At 34.9% G+C, this 16,983-nt stretch overlaps 1 protein-coding gene across 1 annotated transcript in view; it reads right to left on the reverse strand.

The window, feature by feature from the left end:
- The window catches only part of VPS13B (vacuolar protein sorting 13 homolog B), a 752,846-nt gene that overhangs the window by 201,209 nt on the left and 534,654 nt on the right, over positions 1-16,983 (reverse strand). The window contains exon 34 of the mRNA XM_045560402.1: positions 8,783-9,470. Within this exon, the coding sequence (XP_045416358.1) occupies positions 8,783-9,470 (688 nt within the window). The remainder of the gene's footprint in view (positions 1-8,782; positions 9,471-16,983) is intronic.

Consider the following 16,983-nt stretch of genomic DNA (forward strand, 5'->3'; position numbering starts at 1 on the left):
ATTATGTTAAAAACAACTACATACATCTTTATTTAAATGAGAACTGCCAATAATACAGCTGCTACACATAATGGTGCTGGCAGAAGATCTCATTTCTCTTAGAGGTTGCTCCAGGTAGGAAGGGCGTGGGAAAGCCCATTGACACATTATTTTAATAAGTTATAAAGATACCTGTTAACTCACAGATGTATTATCTACTTGGACTGGATGAAAAATCATTTGAAGTAGATTATTAGTATTGACAGTCATGCAAGAAATTCAAGTAGATAATTTAGTCTTTAAATAATCTTCCTGGTTTTATATCAAGTAAAACATAGCACTATATATAGCTTAAAGATATAGTTAACATAATTATTGCATAATTTAGTATTACTAAATTATGCAGATTGGGGATTATACTTTATCAATAATACTTTCAAAATCATAAGTAATTTCATCATTTTTACTCATTTTAGCTTTCTAAAATATATTATAGGTATAGATATTGATTCCATTTATCATCTATTCTGGGTAGCACCTCATATAGAATTTAGGATATATATATATATATATAAATGTATATGTGTGTATATATACATTAATCTTTTGGTATCTGAGGGGGATTGGTTCCAGGACCTCCCACAGATATCAAAATCCATGGATGCTCAAGTCCCTGATATAAAATGGCCTAGTATTTGCATTACAACCTATGTATATTCTCCTATATACTTTAAATCTGGGGTCCCCAACACCTGCCCACCCACCCGCAGCCCAGTACCAGTCTGTGGCCTGTAAACTGGCTGCATGGCAGGAGGTGATCGGTGGGCAAGCAAGCAAAGCTTCATCTGTTTTTACAGCTGCTCCCCACCCCTCACATCACCGCCTGAGCTCCACACAGTGCCCCTCCACCCCCCGCCTGCCCATGGAAAAGTTTTCTTCCATGGAAAAATTGTCTTCCATGAAACTGGTCCCTGGTGCCAAAAAGGTTGGGGACTGCTGCTTTAAATCATCTCCAGATGACTTATAATAATTAATACATTATAAGTGCTAAGTCAATAGTTGTTATGTTGTATGGTTTAGGGAATAATAACAAGAAAAAAATATCTGTACATGTTCAGTATAGACACAATGTTTTAAAAAATATTTTTGACCCATAGTTGCTTCAATCCATAGATGTGGAATCCATGGATACTGAGGGTTGACTGTATACAATAAGCCTCCCTTATCTGCAGTTTCAGTTACCTGTGGTCAACTGTGGTGCAAAAATATCATATTTTGAGAGAGAGAGAGACCACATTCACATAAATTTTATTGCAGTATCTTGTTATAAGTATTCTATTTTATTATTGTTGTTAATCTCTTACTGTGCCTAATTTATAAATTAAACTTTATCATAGGTATGTATGTACAGGAAAAAGCATAGTATATATAGGGTTCAGTACTATCCATGGTTTCAGGCAACCAATGAGGGTCTTGGATATATACCCCAAGGATAAAGGGTATTATACACATATATTTAACTATATAATTTTTTATATATATATCAGTCACATGTACTAGGAAAGGCAGGTTGACAAGGGGGAAATGAATTTCACAGCACTTTTTCTTCTAACTCGATTTTGTAATATATGAAAGCAAAGTCCTAAGGAAAACATGGAGAAAACACCATTGCTGCCCTTTGAGTATTTGCTTAATGGTGACACCGGAAGAATCAAGTTAATGCTGACAACTCCCTAGGAGCAGTAATTATTGATTATAATATATTTAACTGATCTGTATTCCAAGAGGTAAAGATATAAAAGTATCACTTTTGGAGGAAATTCTGTATTAAGTCTCTTAGAAAGCCAGGCGCTGGCTAATGGACTAGAAAATATTATTATTATTTTTAAATTGCAGGATTTCTGGTGGCAGCCCAAACTAGAATAAGCTTACTATAGCCTAACTCTCTTGCTGCTTAAAATTAAAATGCCTGTAAAAAATACAATAAGTAAATAAATACATGAGGATTCTGAAAAGTAAATAAAAACAATGCAGATAAGGAAGGGAAGTCCAGATAAGGAAGGGAAGTCCAATTTGTGGCTATGACCTATATGGTGGTAATTTCCCAGTTTGTTTTGTTTTTGTTTTGTTGTTGTTGTTTTTGCTCTTTTACAACTTTGACTTGAGAATGAGTCCTACATTGTGGTATACAGTATGGCAAGGACACAACAAAAAACGGCAACAGAAATACTGTCTGGGAATTAAGGCCCCCGTGGCCTTTTTTTTTTTTTTTTTTGGTGTCAATATTTTACTGGTTTTTTTTCTTTTTTAATTTTTTTCTTTATTTCAGCATATTACGGGGGTACAAATGTTTAGGTTACATATATTGTCCTTGCCCCACCTGAGTCAGAGTTTCAAGAGGCCCCTGTGGTTTTAAGAGTATGGGAGAAATCCTGCTGCTTTTTCTCTTTTACTCTTTCTCCTGGCTTTGCCCCAGGGGTTCAGGACGGTTGGGGGGGGGGTGTGTGTGTGTAGGGGAGTGTGATGGTTGTGCAGTGGTGGCAGTGACACAGGCATTTAAGACTTTAAGTAGCTGTTACAACTATATTTCATGAGGTAAAAGTAAACACATCTGAAATGAATGGAAATATAGAAGTTCTCAACAGAGAAACAGAAACTACAAAAAAAAAATAGAAATTTTAGAACTGAAAAATTTAATAGAAATTACCCTATCTAAGTAACAAAGACGGGGAAAAAAGAAAAAACAATGAGAGTCTCAGGAATTTATAGGACATTAAAAAGCTTAAACAGGAATCCCAGAAGGAGACTGGTGCAGAAAGACTATTTGAATAAATAATGGCCAAAAAGTTCTCAAATTTAGTAAACAAAACTAAACAAAATCCCATAAATTTAGAGAGTGCATAAGTTCAGAGAGCCACAAACAGGATAAATTTAAAGAAACCAACCCCAGATACATAAATAATCAACCTATAGAAAACCTAAGATAAAGAAAAAAATCTTAAAAACAGCTAGAGAAAAACAACACATTAAATATATGGAAACAATGATTGGAATGGACATGGGATTCCTTATCAGAAACTACAGAGGACAGAAGACAGTGGAACAATAACTTTAAAATGCTGAAAGAAATGTCAACCGATAATCTTATAGCTAGCAAAAATATCCTTCATTATTTTTTTTTCAATTCAGAAAAAAAGAGATACTCTCAGATGAAGGAGAACTAAGAGAATTCATTGCTAGCAGCTCTGCTCTAAAAGAAATGCAAAAGGAAGTTTTTAAAACTGAAGGAAAATGTACCACAGGGAAATGTGGACATTTGGGAATGGAGGAGGAACACTGGGCATGGTAAACACCTGGGATTATAAAAGAATACTTTTTCCCTCTTCAGTTTTTTAAAATATGTAAGATAACTGAAACGAAGATCAAAATCGTATCTGGTAAGTTTTTCAATAAATGTATATGTAATATATTTGATAATTATAGCATAAATGGAGACAGTAAAGGAACTATATGGTTGTAAGGCTCCTACATTTTCCTTGAAGGGATAAAATGTTACCTCTAAGTAGATAATCTGTGAAATATTAGGCATGTCTACAGGAAACCCCAGAGCAAACAATAAAATATAGTACAAAGAAGTATAGCCAAAAAACAAGTAGATAAATACGATATTAGAAAATAATTTAAATTGCAGCTAGAGCTGAATCTACTACAAATAAAAAAACTTCAAGAGTAGTTCTCTATATCCAGTTTCCCTTAAACTACCCCATACAACTGATACTAGCTTTTCTAAATTGCTTCTTTGGAAGTATAAGTCATAGCTCTTTACTCATTTAGGTGTTTCATAACCCTCCATATCATGAAGATCTATATTCTGCTAAACTTTCATAATTAATCATAATAAGTATGGTTATTAAATAAAGCGAGATGCTCGAAGCCAGAAACTGAGTCTTATTTATTAACAGTTCCTCATATCTTGCACATCTGATAAACAGCAGTTGTTCAAATTGAACGAATGAAAGAACATTCCCAAAGATTGTCTGAATATTGAAATGAAAGCACAGTAGGGATAAGTGGTTCTTTGTAAAGTAATAAGTCAAGTTGACTATCTAAGACAGGAAGGAAGATGTGATTTTAAAAGCCACATTAATTTAAAGTAATCACCCTAAGATATCACATCATATCTCAACAATGTTCAAAGGATTTTTAGTATTTGCTTTCAGGGTCTTCATTACATTTTCCAGACTATGTCAAATGAAACCACATCTTCATAATTTAATAAAAATATTTCCATCTTTCTAGAATCACCCAGGGCCATGCTTTAACAATGAATGTCAATGATCAGGTGGCTCTTACAATTTTTAGAACCCTTATGAATTCTAGAATCAAAATCTCTGAGATGACCAGGGCCTTAGGGGTCTCCTGTATACGAACTCTTTTGTAACATTCTTACAAATTAACGAGTAAAATGAATTACTCATTAATTAACAAGTTAAATGAAATCTTTCACATATAATCATTTTATATTTATGTAAGAACTAAGATTTTACCTTTTTGAAAATTATTAAACCTTTTTAAAGGGTGAAACAAAATCCTTTGTTTTCTTTTTGTTCCGTATGATTTCCATATAAAGGAATACAAGTACATGTAATAATGGTTTATGACTTGCATAGAAAATAAAAAACAATTACAAGCCACATTGTGCTAGAAACCAATATCTCCATAAAAATCTCAGGCATGTCTGAAATGTTGAAATAGGACAATCATTGAGATGCACACATATGCTAAAATTGCTGTTGGCTGGCGGCCACTTGAAAAAGCACCAACACTGTATAAAGACATGTTACTTTTTTCATTTTTAACTTATGATGTCTTTAACTTTTCCTTGACCTTTCTTAGAACATGAGCTTTATGGTGATATCCTCTTTTAACTCTCCAACTAAAAGAGACTACAATGACTCCTTCACTTTAGAATTCAAAAGTGGAGCTGGCACCCCACCTTACTGCTTCCCTTCCATCCCTCCTCATGAATGCTAACATTATAGTCATTTACATTTTTCTCTTTTTTCTTATCCATAAGGTTACTGTGTCAGGGTTTCCAAAGAATACTGGACATTGGAACAGTGCTTTCTTCAGCAAACACCTCCACATGAAGTGTTTCTAGATAATTAAATTGGTAATGGGACTTAGACAATTAATTCAAGTGGCCCAATTTAAAATAAATTTCCAGATCAGTTTTTTAAAAATAATTTCATTAACATTTGATAAAACTTATGTATTTGAATACATAAATATTCCAGCAATTAGGCATGTAAACAGGAAACCCCAGAGCAAACACTATAATGTATCATAAAGAAAGATAGCCAAAAAAACAAGTAAATTAAATAGAACATTAAAAAATAAGCTGAAATGCAGCTAGAGCTGAATCTACTACTAATAAAAAAATATATTCCAGCTCCACTGGAATATCAAAGGAAATTTGTATCTTCAAAACAAGTCAAAATAAAAGTTTACCTGATATAGTAGTGCCTTACAGACATCAACTGCCTGAGGCCAAAGCAGTATAGTTGAAGTATTTTTGGAAAAGTAAGGGTGGGGAGATGAATTCCAAATTACAGAATGATAAAAACTTTAGAATTGGAATGGATTGTGTTGATATCTATTATAATCATCACATTTTACAGATAAGGAAACAGAAACCCAAAGAAGTAAAGGGCCTGGCTAAGATCACATTGCTATTTAATAATTAATGGCAGGGCCAGTAATAAACCCCCCAGGTTTTCTGCTTCCTAGTTTTGTTTGTAATCGTTCTACTATATAATAATAATAGCTAAAAGTAGCACCAACAAACATTTATGAGAGCATACTACTTGCTAAGGCTCAATGCTAAGTATTTTAGAATTATTCATGAATTATCTCTTTTCATTTTCACAATTGCTCTGTGAGATAGGTATACATCTTGTAAGTGGCAGAGTTAGAATCTGAATCCAGGTTTTTAATATTAGCAAGGACTGTACTGTATAGGCACATCATGGATCCATCTAATATAATGTATCCATTATATTAAATATACTGGTGAATGTATTAATTCACCAGTTAAAACTTGGAGAGGAATCATTTGCACAGTCTGAAGTGGGACAACAGAAGCTGGTTGAGAGAACTGTGGATTCACATCTTTCTCTCCAGGGATCCATAGAGGTTGAGAATTCAGACTCAGCAGTCCAACAAATCTTGGTTTTGAATTATAGCTCTGTTTATTGCTAGGTCTGTGACCTTGGGCAACTTACTGCTCTAAGCTTTAGTTTTTCTAGTTTCCTTATCTGTAAGATAGAATATAACATTTCCCATAGAGTTGTCATTGGGATGAAATGAGATAATGCAATTAAAGCAGTACAATGCCAGGCATACAGTGAATACTCAAATGCTAATTATATTTTACTTTTAGCTATTGTATTTTAATTATTTGCCTATTTGGCTTTCTGACAAATTTCCTCAGATCACTAAATTCATTTTTAAGAAACATGATCATGCATATTGATCATACTTACCAATAACCAAGAGTTACTGTATTGGGATAATGTAAGTGTTCAAGTAGATGCATTTTATGTAAGGAAAAGCACCCACAATAATATGCAGAAGATGCTCCTTAGAAGAGATGTAAGCCTTTTCCTCCCACATGCATCCCCATATTAAATCTGCCCTATAATGTTCACTCTAGCTTCTTCTCCTGAAGTTGAGTTCCATATTGGTTTATATACAAGAGCTTTTCCCTTTAAACAAGAAGTAATTTTTTATTTCAATCTAAGCACTGATTATAATTCAAATGCATACCTTCGGTGTGAGCCCTGATAAATACTTTGCTGAACACAGACTTAGATAAAAATATATAAATGTATGATTTGGCAGTACACAAATAAAATGGATTGAAGAAGACCTACTCTCATAATTTAGAAAAATGGAAACAAGCCCATCATTGGCAGTTCTCTTCTCTTACTGTAGACCCTGGTTTGCCTTAGTTTAACAATCAGTTTCAAAGGCTGAGGGTAGATACAGAGTATATCCTTAGGGGTTGCACTTGAAGTAAGCAAAATGAGTCTTCTGTGATTTCTGCACATCTACAAATACAAATTTGAAAGAGATAATAGCCCCTTGCCCCCTCCTACTTTCCTCTTCCTTTCCCAATATCTTTTAGTAGAGGTCACTGAAGCCACCCACCTATAACACGACTGCAGCTGAGTGAACTGAAGGACGAGCAGAGAATTAAGAATTATCCTCCTAATTCTGCAACTAGTTTTGGCTAATGCTAAACAGACCCCCAAACAGGTATTAGATATGTAGGCATAGTTCTTGAATCAGCTAACATGTTCCACTACCCCGGTACTACCCCAACGTCCAGTGCCCCTGCAGTACACATTACATCACAGGCAGTCATTAAATGAGAACATGTTTGAGAAAGAGAGGCAGTGTTGCCGGTAAATGTTTAACAAATGGCTCTCAGAGTAGGAGAGCTGATTGATAGCATTTGCCAGTATCTATGGCATAAATACTCTCACCACAGCCAATTTAAGCTACCAGTGGTTTAACAACTGTCTTGCAAAGTTCCTGAAAGTCTAACAATCAGCTCTTTCAAGCCAGTATGAGCTAGCCAGCTCCAGCATACCACTGGAGAGAGGGCCAGTAAGCAGTCTAAGGGGTAACCCTCTTTAGCAACTGGCCAATTACCCCTTTCTAAAGCAGGAGATTTGCACTAAACCTTGGCAAGAGCCTAGAGCTCCTTTGATTCTACTTTCTTGGGCTGAATCCTGATCCCTACACCTGCCATCTACTCTTCAGGATCCTGCTCCATAAAATGGTTCTTCTTAATGCCAAGAATGAACCAGCCTGGCTTCCAGATTAGACAAATTCTCCAAATGCCTCATTGCTGGCTTCCACCTACTAGATGGGACCACCTGCTAGCAAAAAAATGTCTGAACCATACCTGAGCTTGCTAGGGCCCTCTTCGAATACTGAGTCTTAGGTGACCCAGCTACCCTTTCCAGTCTTTTTGACCAAATCTTTAAATCTACAGTAAGACAGGGAAAAGGTTTCTCATTATACCTTGTTTGACCTCATTGGCCCTTGTTACTTAACAGCTTGCATGTCTTAAATATGAACCTCTGCTCACGTTCCTAGTCTCAACAGGCAACAAGTTTCAGAAGTTCTATATATTATTACAATATAGGACATTCTGTTTATAAGGAAGATATGGATGAGGCAGCAAGAGCCAGTTAGCCAACACCATTAATACACGTTTTTGTTGTAGATATATAAAAATCTTTAAATCATCTTACTTTATTAATAAATATCAATTACATTTAACATCACGCTTGTTGTAGCAAACTGATTAGATCAAAGGAATACCAAAACAAGGAACTTCATCTTCTAAGGCTTTTCTTTTTTATCTAAACAGCTGCATTAACATGGAAAGCATAACTACAGGCCATTAACATGGAAAAAATCCATGCTTCCCATGCACTGGAAATTGTTAAGCACCTCTATAGTCAAGAAAGAGTCCCTGTTTCATTCACCCCCTTAAAAATCATTGAATATTCAGAGGCACAGTAAGAAAACTAAAGCTAAACCTTGAAACATTTTAAACATTTTTAAACATGACTCAGCTGTGGAACACGAACTTTACATATTCTGTAGAGAAAAGAAGGCTTGTCTGGTCTGGCAGCTGTTTACTATTTCATCAGTCTTCAACCTATGGGAATAAAACTCACATAGTAGTAATTATTAGCACTCCAGTAAGTTTGAAGGTTCTTACCTGAACATTTGTAATCAGAGGCTACCCCTTTAAGCACAGCATCGAAAATGGATATTTCCACTCGCTGCTTTCTGTGGTGACAACTCAGAAGCAAGGAAGGCTGGGATACAATAAAGTACAGAAAAGGCTCTAGCTGTAAGTCACTGGTTCCTCTTCGACCAGGCTGCCGAACAATAGTTATACCCAGTGCTTGTCTAGCAGATGACCTTGTGGATGCATGAAGACTTTCAAGAGAGAGGACCCCTATTTTTTTCCCTGAAGGAAAAGAAATGCTGCTGCTTAACAGATCTTCTGCTGTCACCGTGGAAATACATGCCTGGTTGGGCTTAGCAACATCTGAATCAACTTCTGAGAGATTTAATGAACTCTTGCCTGTTTTTTCATTATCCTTCTGTTCTTGTGATGTCGATTTGGGTAAGGCCATACAGGAATAGGTCATTAGTGAGATTCTACTTGCGGTAATAAATATGTCAAAGGGAATAAAATTTAGATTTTTCACAATTGACGACTGGCGTGAGGGACGGGCAATGCGATGCTGACTGGCACCGCTATGTTGCTCTATTTGTACTATTCTGATTTTAACACTGTCACTGCCAATTCCACTATCCTGAGCACCACTGTACCGAGATGAAGTTTCAGCCATGCCTCCATCAAATGTATCCATTTTTTTCTGTTCTTGTTTAGAGATCTGTAAGGAAAAACAATAAAATATTCCAAACTAGTTATATGCCATGTGGTATTATATAAACAATGTACATAAACATGTTAAAAAGTAAATTTTGAAAATGGGTCTAGTATAACTTAAAACACAGAATCATAAAAACAGATTAGGTGCCCATTCCCTACCCCTCGAAAAAAAATCACCCCAAAATGCCAAGGAAATACTTGAGAAAAAGCATTTAATGTGCATTTCCATCATTAAAATATACTCGTGTCAGACTTTCTTTGGATTAATACAAAGCAGCATATATCTTTAAAAATGTCTCTTTGAGGAATTATTTTAATAAGTATTCTTTACAGTGATTTTTCCAAGTAATATAATAAACTTTCCAAATCATGATTACTGGTAGTTGCAATTATATTTTATATAGGAGTAGTTTATATTATATTGTTTGCCCTTGTTATAAAATTGATTTATCTGTTTTTGGATAGTAGGAAAGAGAGGGAAAAATTAGTAGTCCTAAATTATGAAGGATAAAGAAAACTAAAATAAATGCGTGCCATTTTAAAAGACGTTTATTTTCCCCTACTACAATTGAATCTGAAACAAGGGTAATATAAGTAATCAAGTAAAATTGAGTTAGCAATTAAGTAAGTAATTAAAGCCCTTGAAGGTGGACTTTTTTCTTTGTGCAATACAGGGCTACTAGTTCTCAAGACTGTCTACCAATGACTCCCTAGAGAACAAAGAACAACTTGGTGGCAGCAGTAGTTATGATCACCTTGGGAACACTACTCCAAGACCTTTAGCTCCCCTTTCTTAGATCACCCAACCATCAGTCCACAACTTGCTATTTCACTTGCTTTTTCCACAGAATCAGTTAAAGTAACCATAAAAAATCCTTCAGAAAGAACAAAACCCCAAATCCTCCCCGCCTCCATCTTATCACCAAACAAAAACAATAGTAATATTTTAGTGGACTTCCTTTCAGTCCTTTTTTCCTACCTATGCATATGTTCCCCCCACTGGCACTCCTTTTGTAACCAGCCCCCCACTGAACAAACTTCAATGACCCCTATATAATCCTCTCCCTTAACTAACTACTTGACTTTTTGAGTTGTTTCCCAGATATGGTGGATATTCTGCAAGACAAAGGAGTTGAGATTCCGAAGCCCCCTGCCCCTGTGCAAGATTCCTGTGCAAAGAATAACCAAATCACCATCTCCGATGACCTGCTCTAAGGCACATGGCCCCTCCTTTAAAAGCCCATGATAGGACGGGCATGGTGGCTCACGCCTGTAACCCTATTAGCTCTCTGGGAGGCCGAGGCGGGCGGATCGTTTGAGCTCAGGAGCTCGAGACCAGCCTGAGCAAGAGCGAGACCCCGTTTCTACTAAAAATGGAAAGAAATTATATGGACAGCTAAAAATATATAGAAAAATTAGCTGGGCATGGTGGCGCATGCCTGTAGTCCCAGCTACTCGGGAGGCTGAGGCAGGAGGATCGCTTGAGCCCAAGAGTTTGAGGTTGCTGTGAGCTAGGCTGATGCCATGGCACTCTAGCCTGGGCAACAGAGTGAGACTCTGTTCCCCTCCACCGCCCCCCCCCAAAGCCCATGATATCCCTTAGTTGGAGACTGATTTGAGGCCACTTCTCCTGTTCTCCCAACAAGACATCTGTTGTATTAAAAACTCCTTTCTTCCTTGGCAAACCTTGCTGTCTTGATTATTGGAACTTTGTGCAACAAACAGCTGGACCTAGACCAAAACCCCTTTGCGGTTTTGACAACACTTTGTGATTATAATCATACTGTAGAGATGAACTAATAACCCAATTTTTTGACATGGTAATATATTTTTCATAAATACAATTTTTAAAAGCTGTATAATATTTCATTTAGTGTTTGCAACAATTTGTTCAACTATTCCCATGTAACTGGATATTCAAGTTTTCAATTTTTACTGGCAAACATCTAGTAATATTTCCTTGGGACAGGCTCCTAGAAGTGGAATTACAAGGTAAATGGTCCGAAAAAGTTTAAAGTTATTGAATATTGTCAAATATCTTTCCAAAAATGCTCCACTAATTTACATTACAATTAGCAATGTAGAAATGTCTCCCAAAGTACTGGGTAACTGGGTATTGGTTATTATTTTTTAGACTTTTAGACTTTCCTTAATTAGGTAAAAAAAAAAGTATCATTTTGCCACATGCTACAAATTATTATAAGCTGCTTGTCATGGGTACATTGTGAAAATGTTAAAGAACTAATAAAGAATTCAAGAAAGTGATATAATAGTCTTTAAAAATTTTCAAATAATATTTCTTATTAATTGGTTTTATAGTTGCTGAGGAAGACATGTTAGAAAAATCCAGCATTAGCTATTTGAAACAAAAACAACTTGCCTGTGTCCTTTTAAGACACCACGTTCTTTTAAACCATTCAATCTGTAATATGCTCTTTCCCTGCCTAAAGCAGAGCTTGCCGTAGCTAACATACATTTAGTTATTCATCAAGACAAATGCCATTTGTCTGACAGCTGATCTGTTACTCTTTTTCTTTTTCGTGATCTTAGTACTTCACTTATACTTCTATTATAGGGTATATTATATTCTACTAAAATGTTGTGTGGTGACAGTATCAGTCAGTGTTAAAACAATATACAGGCTTTGTAGTCACACTGACGTGGGCTCAAGTCCAGCACTAATTGCATGACTTAACAAATTACAAATCTCTCTAAGGCTACATAATCTTATCTATAAAATGAGGATAACAACTCCTACCCCAAGGAGTTACTATGATGAGTCAATGAATTAGTATATCCAGAGAGGTCAGCACAGTGCCTGGCATACAGCAAATACCCAATAATGAGCAGCTGTTGTATGTTTGTTTCTTTTACCAGGTAGAGGGAATGGACCAACTCATTCTGCTTCTGTGTATCACTAAGAAGCAGTGCAGTCCCTGGTACACTGAAGAGGATTCATAGTTTGATGATATGTTTGTTTCTGATACAATATTATATGAAAAAAATTGCCCTGTGGACTAGAATTACATAATTTTTAAGATGTAAACATATGTTGAAGAAGACTTCTCAATACTGTACTCTTTAAGGACTTTCCCAGACATATTCATGGGGTCTTTCATGATCTGCATCCTCTACTTTGTGGGTTGATCACACTTCCAGAAATCTTCTTAGTCTCTGCTGTGTCCTTGTCCTCACATTAGGACATTAATACCCAATTCACAGGGTTTTTGCAACATTAAATGAGTTAACACATTGAATATACATAGCAGAAACTCATTGAAAGGTAAATTTTAAAAAATTCACCTTTTTTGTAGAGACTTCCACAACCCTTCCAGGTGGTGCTAGTCTATCCCACTTCTATAATTTTGTAACAAACTAATATTATTATAGCACTTTCACACTATATTCTGTCTCAGAGATGTGAGCAGCTGAAGATAAGAAAAAATAAGATACCACTGAGCATGTTTATTATTTGCCAGGCATTGTTAGCACATTACATACATTTTCTTTGCTAAGTATTATAACCTTTTGAAGAGGAGTACTATTATCCCAATTTAATAGCTGAGAAAAATGAGGCATAAAGAGATTAATCAATAGTTCTAAGGTGAGACAGCTATCAGGCTTTGGGTAAGAGGAAATACCACATTAGTATTCCTAGAACATATCACACTGTTCATCACATAGCAAAGCTTAATAACTGTGTGCAAACTGAATAAATGAATGAGACTTAATTTTAAAATTTAGTAAAATAAAAATAAAGGCAATTGTTATCAAAATAAGTTTAATTTTGAAGCTTTTAGTTATCCTTATTATGAAAATTTCAAATATATCTCCAAATCCATTATCAATTAGGAATTCTCAAATAACATGTGAAAAGTAACAAAATCAAGTGCTTAAGTAGTCTAGATTTACTGCCCACATTTTGAGGTATTACAAACTAGATATCTGTATACAGTATAACTAAAAATTCTTTAGGTTGAGTTCTACAACAAACTCAAATCAATAATTCAAGCTTTATAAACTATTTTTATTCTCTCATTCAGGAAAGTCAACCACAGTTAACCACATGAGACTACTGTTTCTACGCATAAAGCATTTTCTTCTGATTTATAAATTTCTATTTAAAATCTAGTTTCTCTTTCTTTAAAGTGAATTAAGTGTTAACATAAAAAAACAAACCACCTGTAGGGAAAGGTAAAGAAATTTAGTGTCCAGCAGTATTATGTGTTGAGACTGCCACATTAGACTCTCGCAAATGTCAAGTGTCATGACCTTGAGATACACCTAATCAGCAGGGGTGGGATGGCAGCTATCAGCGTGGGTCACACAGGTTACTGAACAGAAGTCAGATGGTAACTAATTCTAATCACTACTGAGCAGAATGGAATTTGAACCAATGACCCAGAGATGAAAGACTCTGACTCTTATTGGAGGAAAAAAAAGTACAACTTAACCAGTAACTAGAAAACTAAACTCTTAAACGGCGTCAAAAGCCAAGATATCCTCCATTTTTCTAAACTTCCAAACTATATGTAGCACTGAAATAAACAAGCTGATGATTTTGAGACATATTTAAAAATCCACTGGTTTGTCACCAGTCCACTGCAGATAAGTTTTATAATTAATTATGTGTGCTGGGCTCTAAACTTGGGCATCAATTTACCACTCCTTACAAAAAGTTCACAGTGTAATAACTCTGAAAATAACTTTTGCTTTATTATTGTCCAAGGGGACTAATAATTTTAAGTTGTCAAAAATAGCAGTATCTCCTTGCTGTCAGTATAGCAGAAACATGTACCTCTGCAGTGCTGTTACACTCTTTACCTAACTTATTTAAAATGAACAATAAAAGTTTTCTTTAATTAGCTACTGGTGTGCATTAACATGATCATGATTAAACCATAAAAACCAACTGTACATTACTCTGGTCCTCTGTTCCATATGTTTTGAATTATTCTGTTTGAAAATGTACTTTGCGTCCCTTTTAAAAGTTCGACCTTCTGCTTTCAGAGAATTAAATGCATATTACTGTAGTGAAGAAGATAATGTTTCAGACCTCCAGGCATATATTAAACACACTGGCAGCACTTGAGACAAAATGCTTTACTTATTAGATACTTCCTATTCTAAACAGTGTCATCAAAGGCTAAAAACAAAATCCATATAAAAGCTGCACAATGCTTCCACACAGAACCTGTGCCAAAATCCCTGTACTTTCCAACTAATGAGGAAAGGATGTGTACTCTTAACATATGAATGTAAGATTTTCCAAGCATTCACTTTAGGAAACTGGGCTATTGATTCCATATGGGTTGCGTTAAATGAAACTGTATTGGTAAAATAACCTTTAAGATATCTGGCATGATAATGATAATTAAACAATATTCAAAAGGCTAAAACAAAAGGGAATTTAGTTCCACAATGACTAATTAAAATAAAATGAAAAAACACAGCATGCCATCTATCAAGATAAATTGTTATTGTTTAAGAACTATTTAAATACTGTTAAAATATACTTTTAGATAAAATCTGAAAGAGCTGGAAAAATATTTGTGGCTTAAAAATGGATAGTTTGGTGAAGAAAAAAGTATAGGACTCTGAAGTTTTATGTGGAGATAACAGCTTTAAAGCCTTGAGCACAACCAGATGGTACTTAAATCAGAGGAATTCTACAGTTTCACTATCAATGGGTTTCAATATGAGACAGTTTTCAATAGCTAGGAAAACATGTCAAGTTGATAGTTTACTTCTTAGATAATTTCAGCTCATTTTCCCATCTTTTCACAGCTATATATGGTACAGTTATTAGCCACCATGAATAAGGTGCTGAAAGCTGTACTAGTAGCTAGGGAACCGTAGCTAATTCTTCTTTTTAACATACTGAGATAGGTAAGTTTACTAGTATACCCTGGGGTCTGGTAAGAGCCATAGTATCCCAGGAGTAGTGGATAAAACCACAGTTGAGTAATGTGACAATACCAGACAATGCATTAAAATAACTTGAGATTACATTCATTAGATGCTCTTCAGTAGCATTTTGGAGTGGGGAAAAGATAAGCTCGATTGAAACTTCTTGTTCAGTCATATCAACATTTTTATGAGCACATTTAAAAGTTAGCCTCATTAATAAAAATACTGCAAATAAAAGTGGATGTTTAAATTTTTAAAGAAAAACCCATGGAAAACAACCTCTTGAGAATTAATAAGGACTTAAACAAATATAATTTTTGTTTTGATGGTTGACAAGAAAGAAAAATTCAGCATCTATTCCAGTATTTCAATTCATATTATTTCTTTTAATCTTTTTGTCATTTAAGGAAAACTTACTGTTTTGGTATGTACCAAACATAAGCATATCCACAAATACTTCCACCTTCTTATCATAATTATGGTTATATAACAGCAATGCTGAAGTAATATTTCCAACAGGCAACAGTCACACTTTAGCCTTGATCAAAATATCTTTTGCCAATTACAAGGTCATTTTTCACATTTTATAAAAAAGTGTAAAACCACAGAATCAAAGTGACAATCACATCTGTATATAACGGTGACATTTATTCTAATTTGACTGCCCTTACTATAATGTAGTAGTGTTTTCAAAGAAGTAAACATCTTGTCTATCTTACAAAATCAAATACAGTTAAAAAAAATTGATTACAGTACTTTAATGCTTTCACATACTGAAATTTCAAAGAATTTTTACAAACTTGAAAAAATTATGTACTTGCTGTCTAAACATTTGTAAACATTCTTTTCCTAGCTATATCATGTAGAAGTCTGTTTGTGGGATGTGGGGTGGCATGATTGGGAGATATTATTGTATGCCTTCAACAGAGATAGTCTACAGTGGAAGCTTCATAGAAATAGCAAATTGTATTGATTTACTCAAAGAAACAATAAGAGTATATTTTTAAGTTTCAAACTTTCAATGATGTCAGTACTACAGTTCATAAATCTAGCTGGGTATGGTGGCCTGTACCTGCAGCCCCACCTCCTTGGGAAGCTGAGGCAGGAGGATCGCTTAAGCCCAGGAGTTCCAAGCTGCAGTGAGCTATGAACATGCCATTGCACTCCAGCCTGTGCGACACAGTGGGACCCTGTCTCTAAAAAATTTTTAAAAGATCAAAAAAAAAATACAGTTCATAAACCTTTATGATTTTGTTAATGAATCTCAACTCAGTGATGTGCTAGGTGAAATTTATTCTAGCACATTAAATAAAAAAAAATTAAAAAGAACAAATTGATTTCACTATGAAATGTCTTTTTCAGTGTCACCAATAATGTTATTTTTTATTTAAAAACCAAACTTGAACAAATACTACATATACTTGGGGACTACAGACACTGAGTGCTAGAAAACAAGGGCTTTTTTGTATTTTATTTTTCTAAAGTCAAATGTTATACAAGATCCCACATAGTATAATTATTCCCAGGTGGATGGCAAAAAAAGTTTTCACAATACTACAGTAATTATGCAAAAGAGCAGAACTAATGATACCCATCACTGCTTA

The sequence above is a fragment of the Lemur catta genome, chromosome 9 (assembly GCF_020740605.2).
Source record: "Lemur catta isolate mLemCat1 chromosome 9, mLemCat1.pri, whole genome shotgun sequence".
In the NCBI taxonomy this organism is placed as follows: Eukaryota; Metazoa; Chordata; class Mammalia; order Primates; family Lemuridae; genus Lemur; species Lemur catta.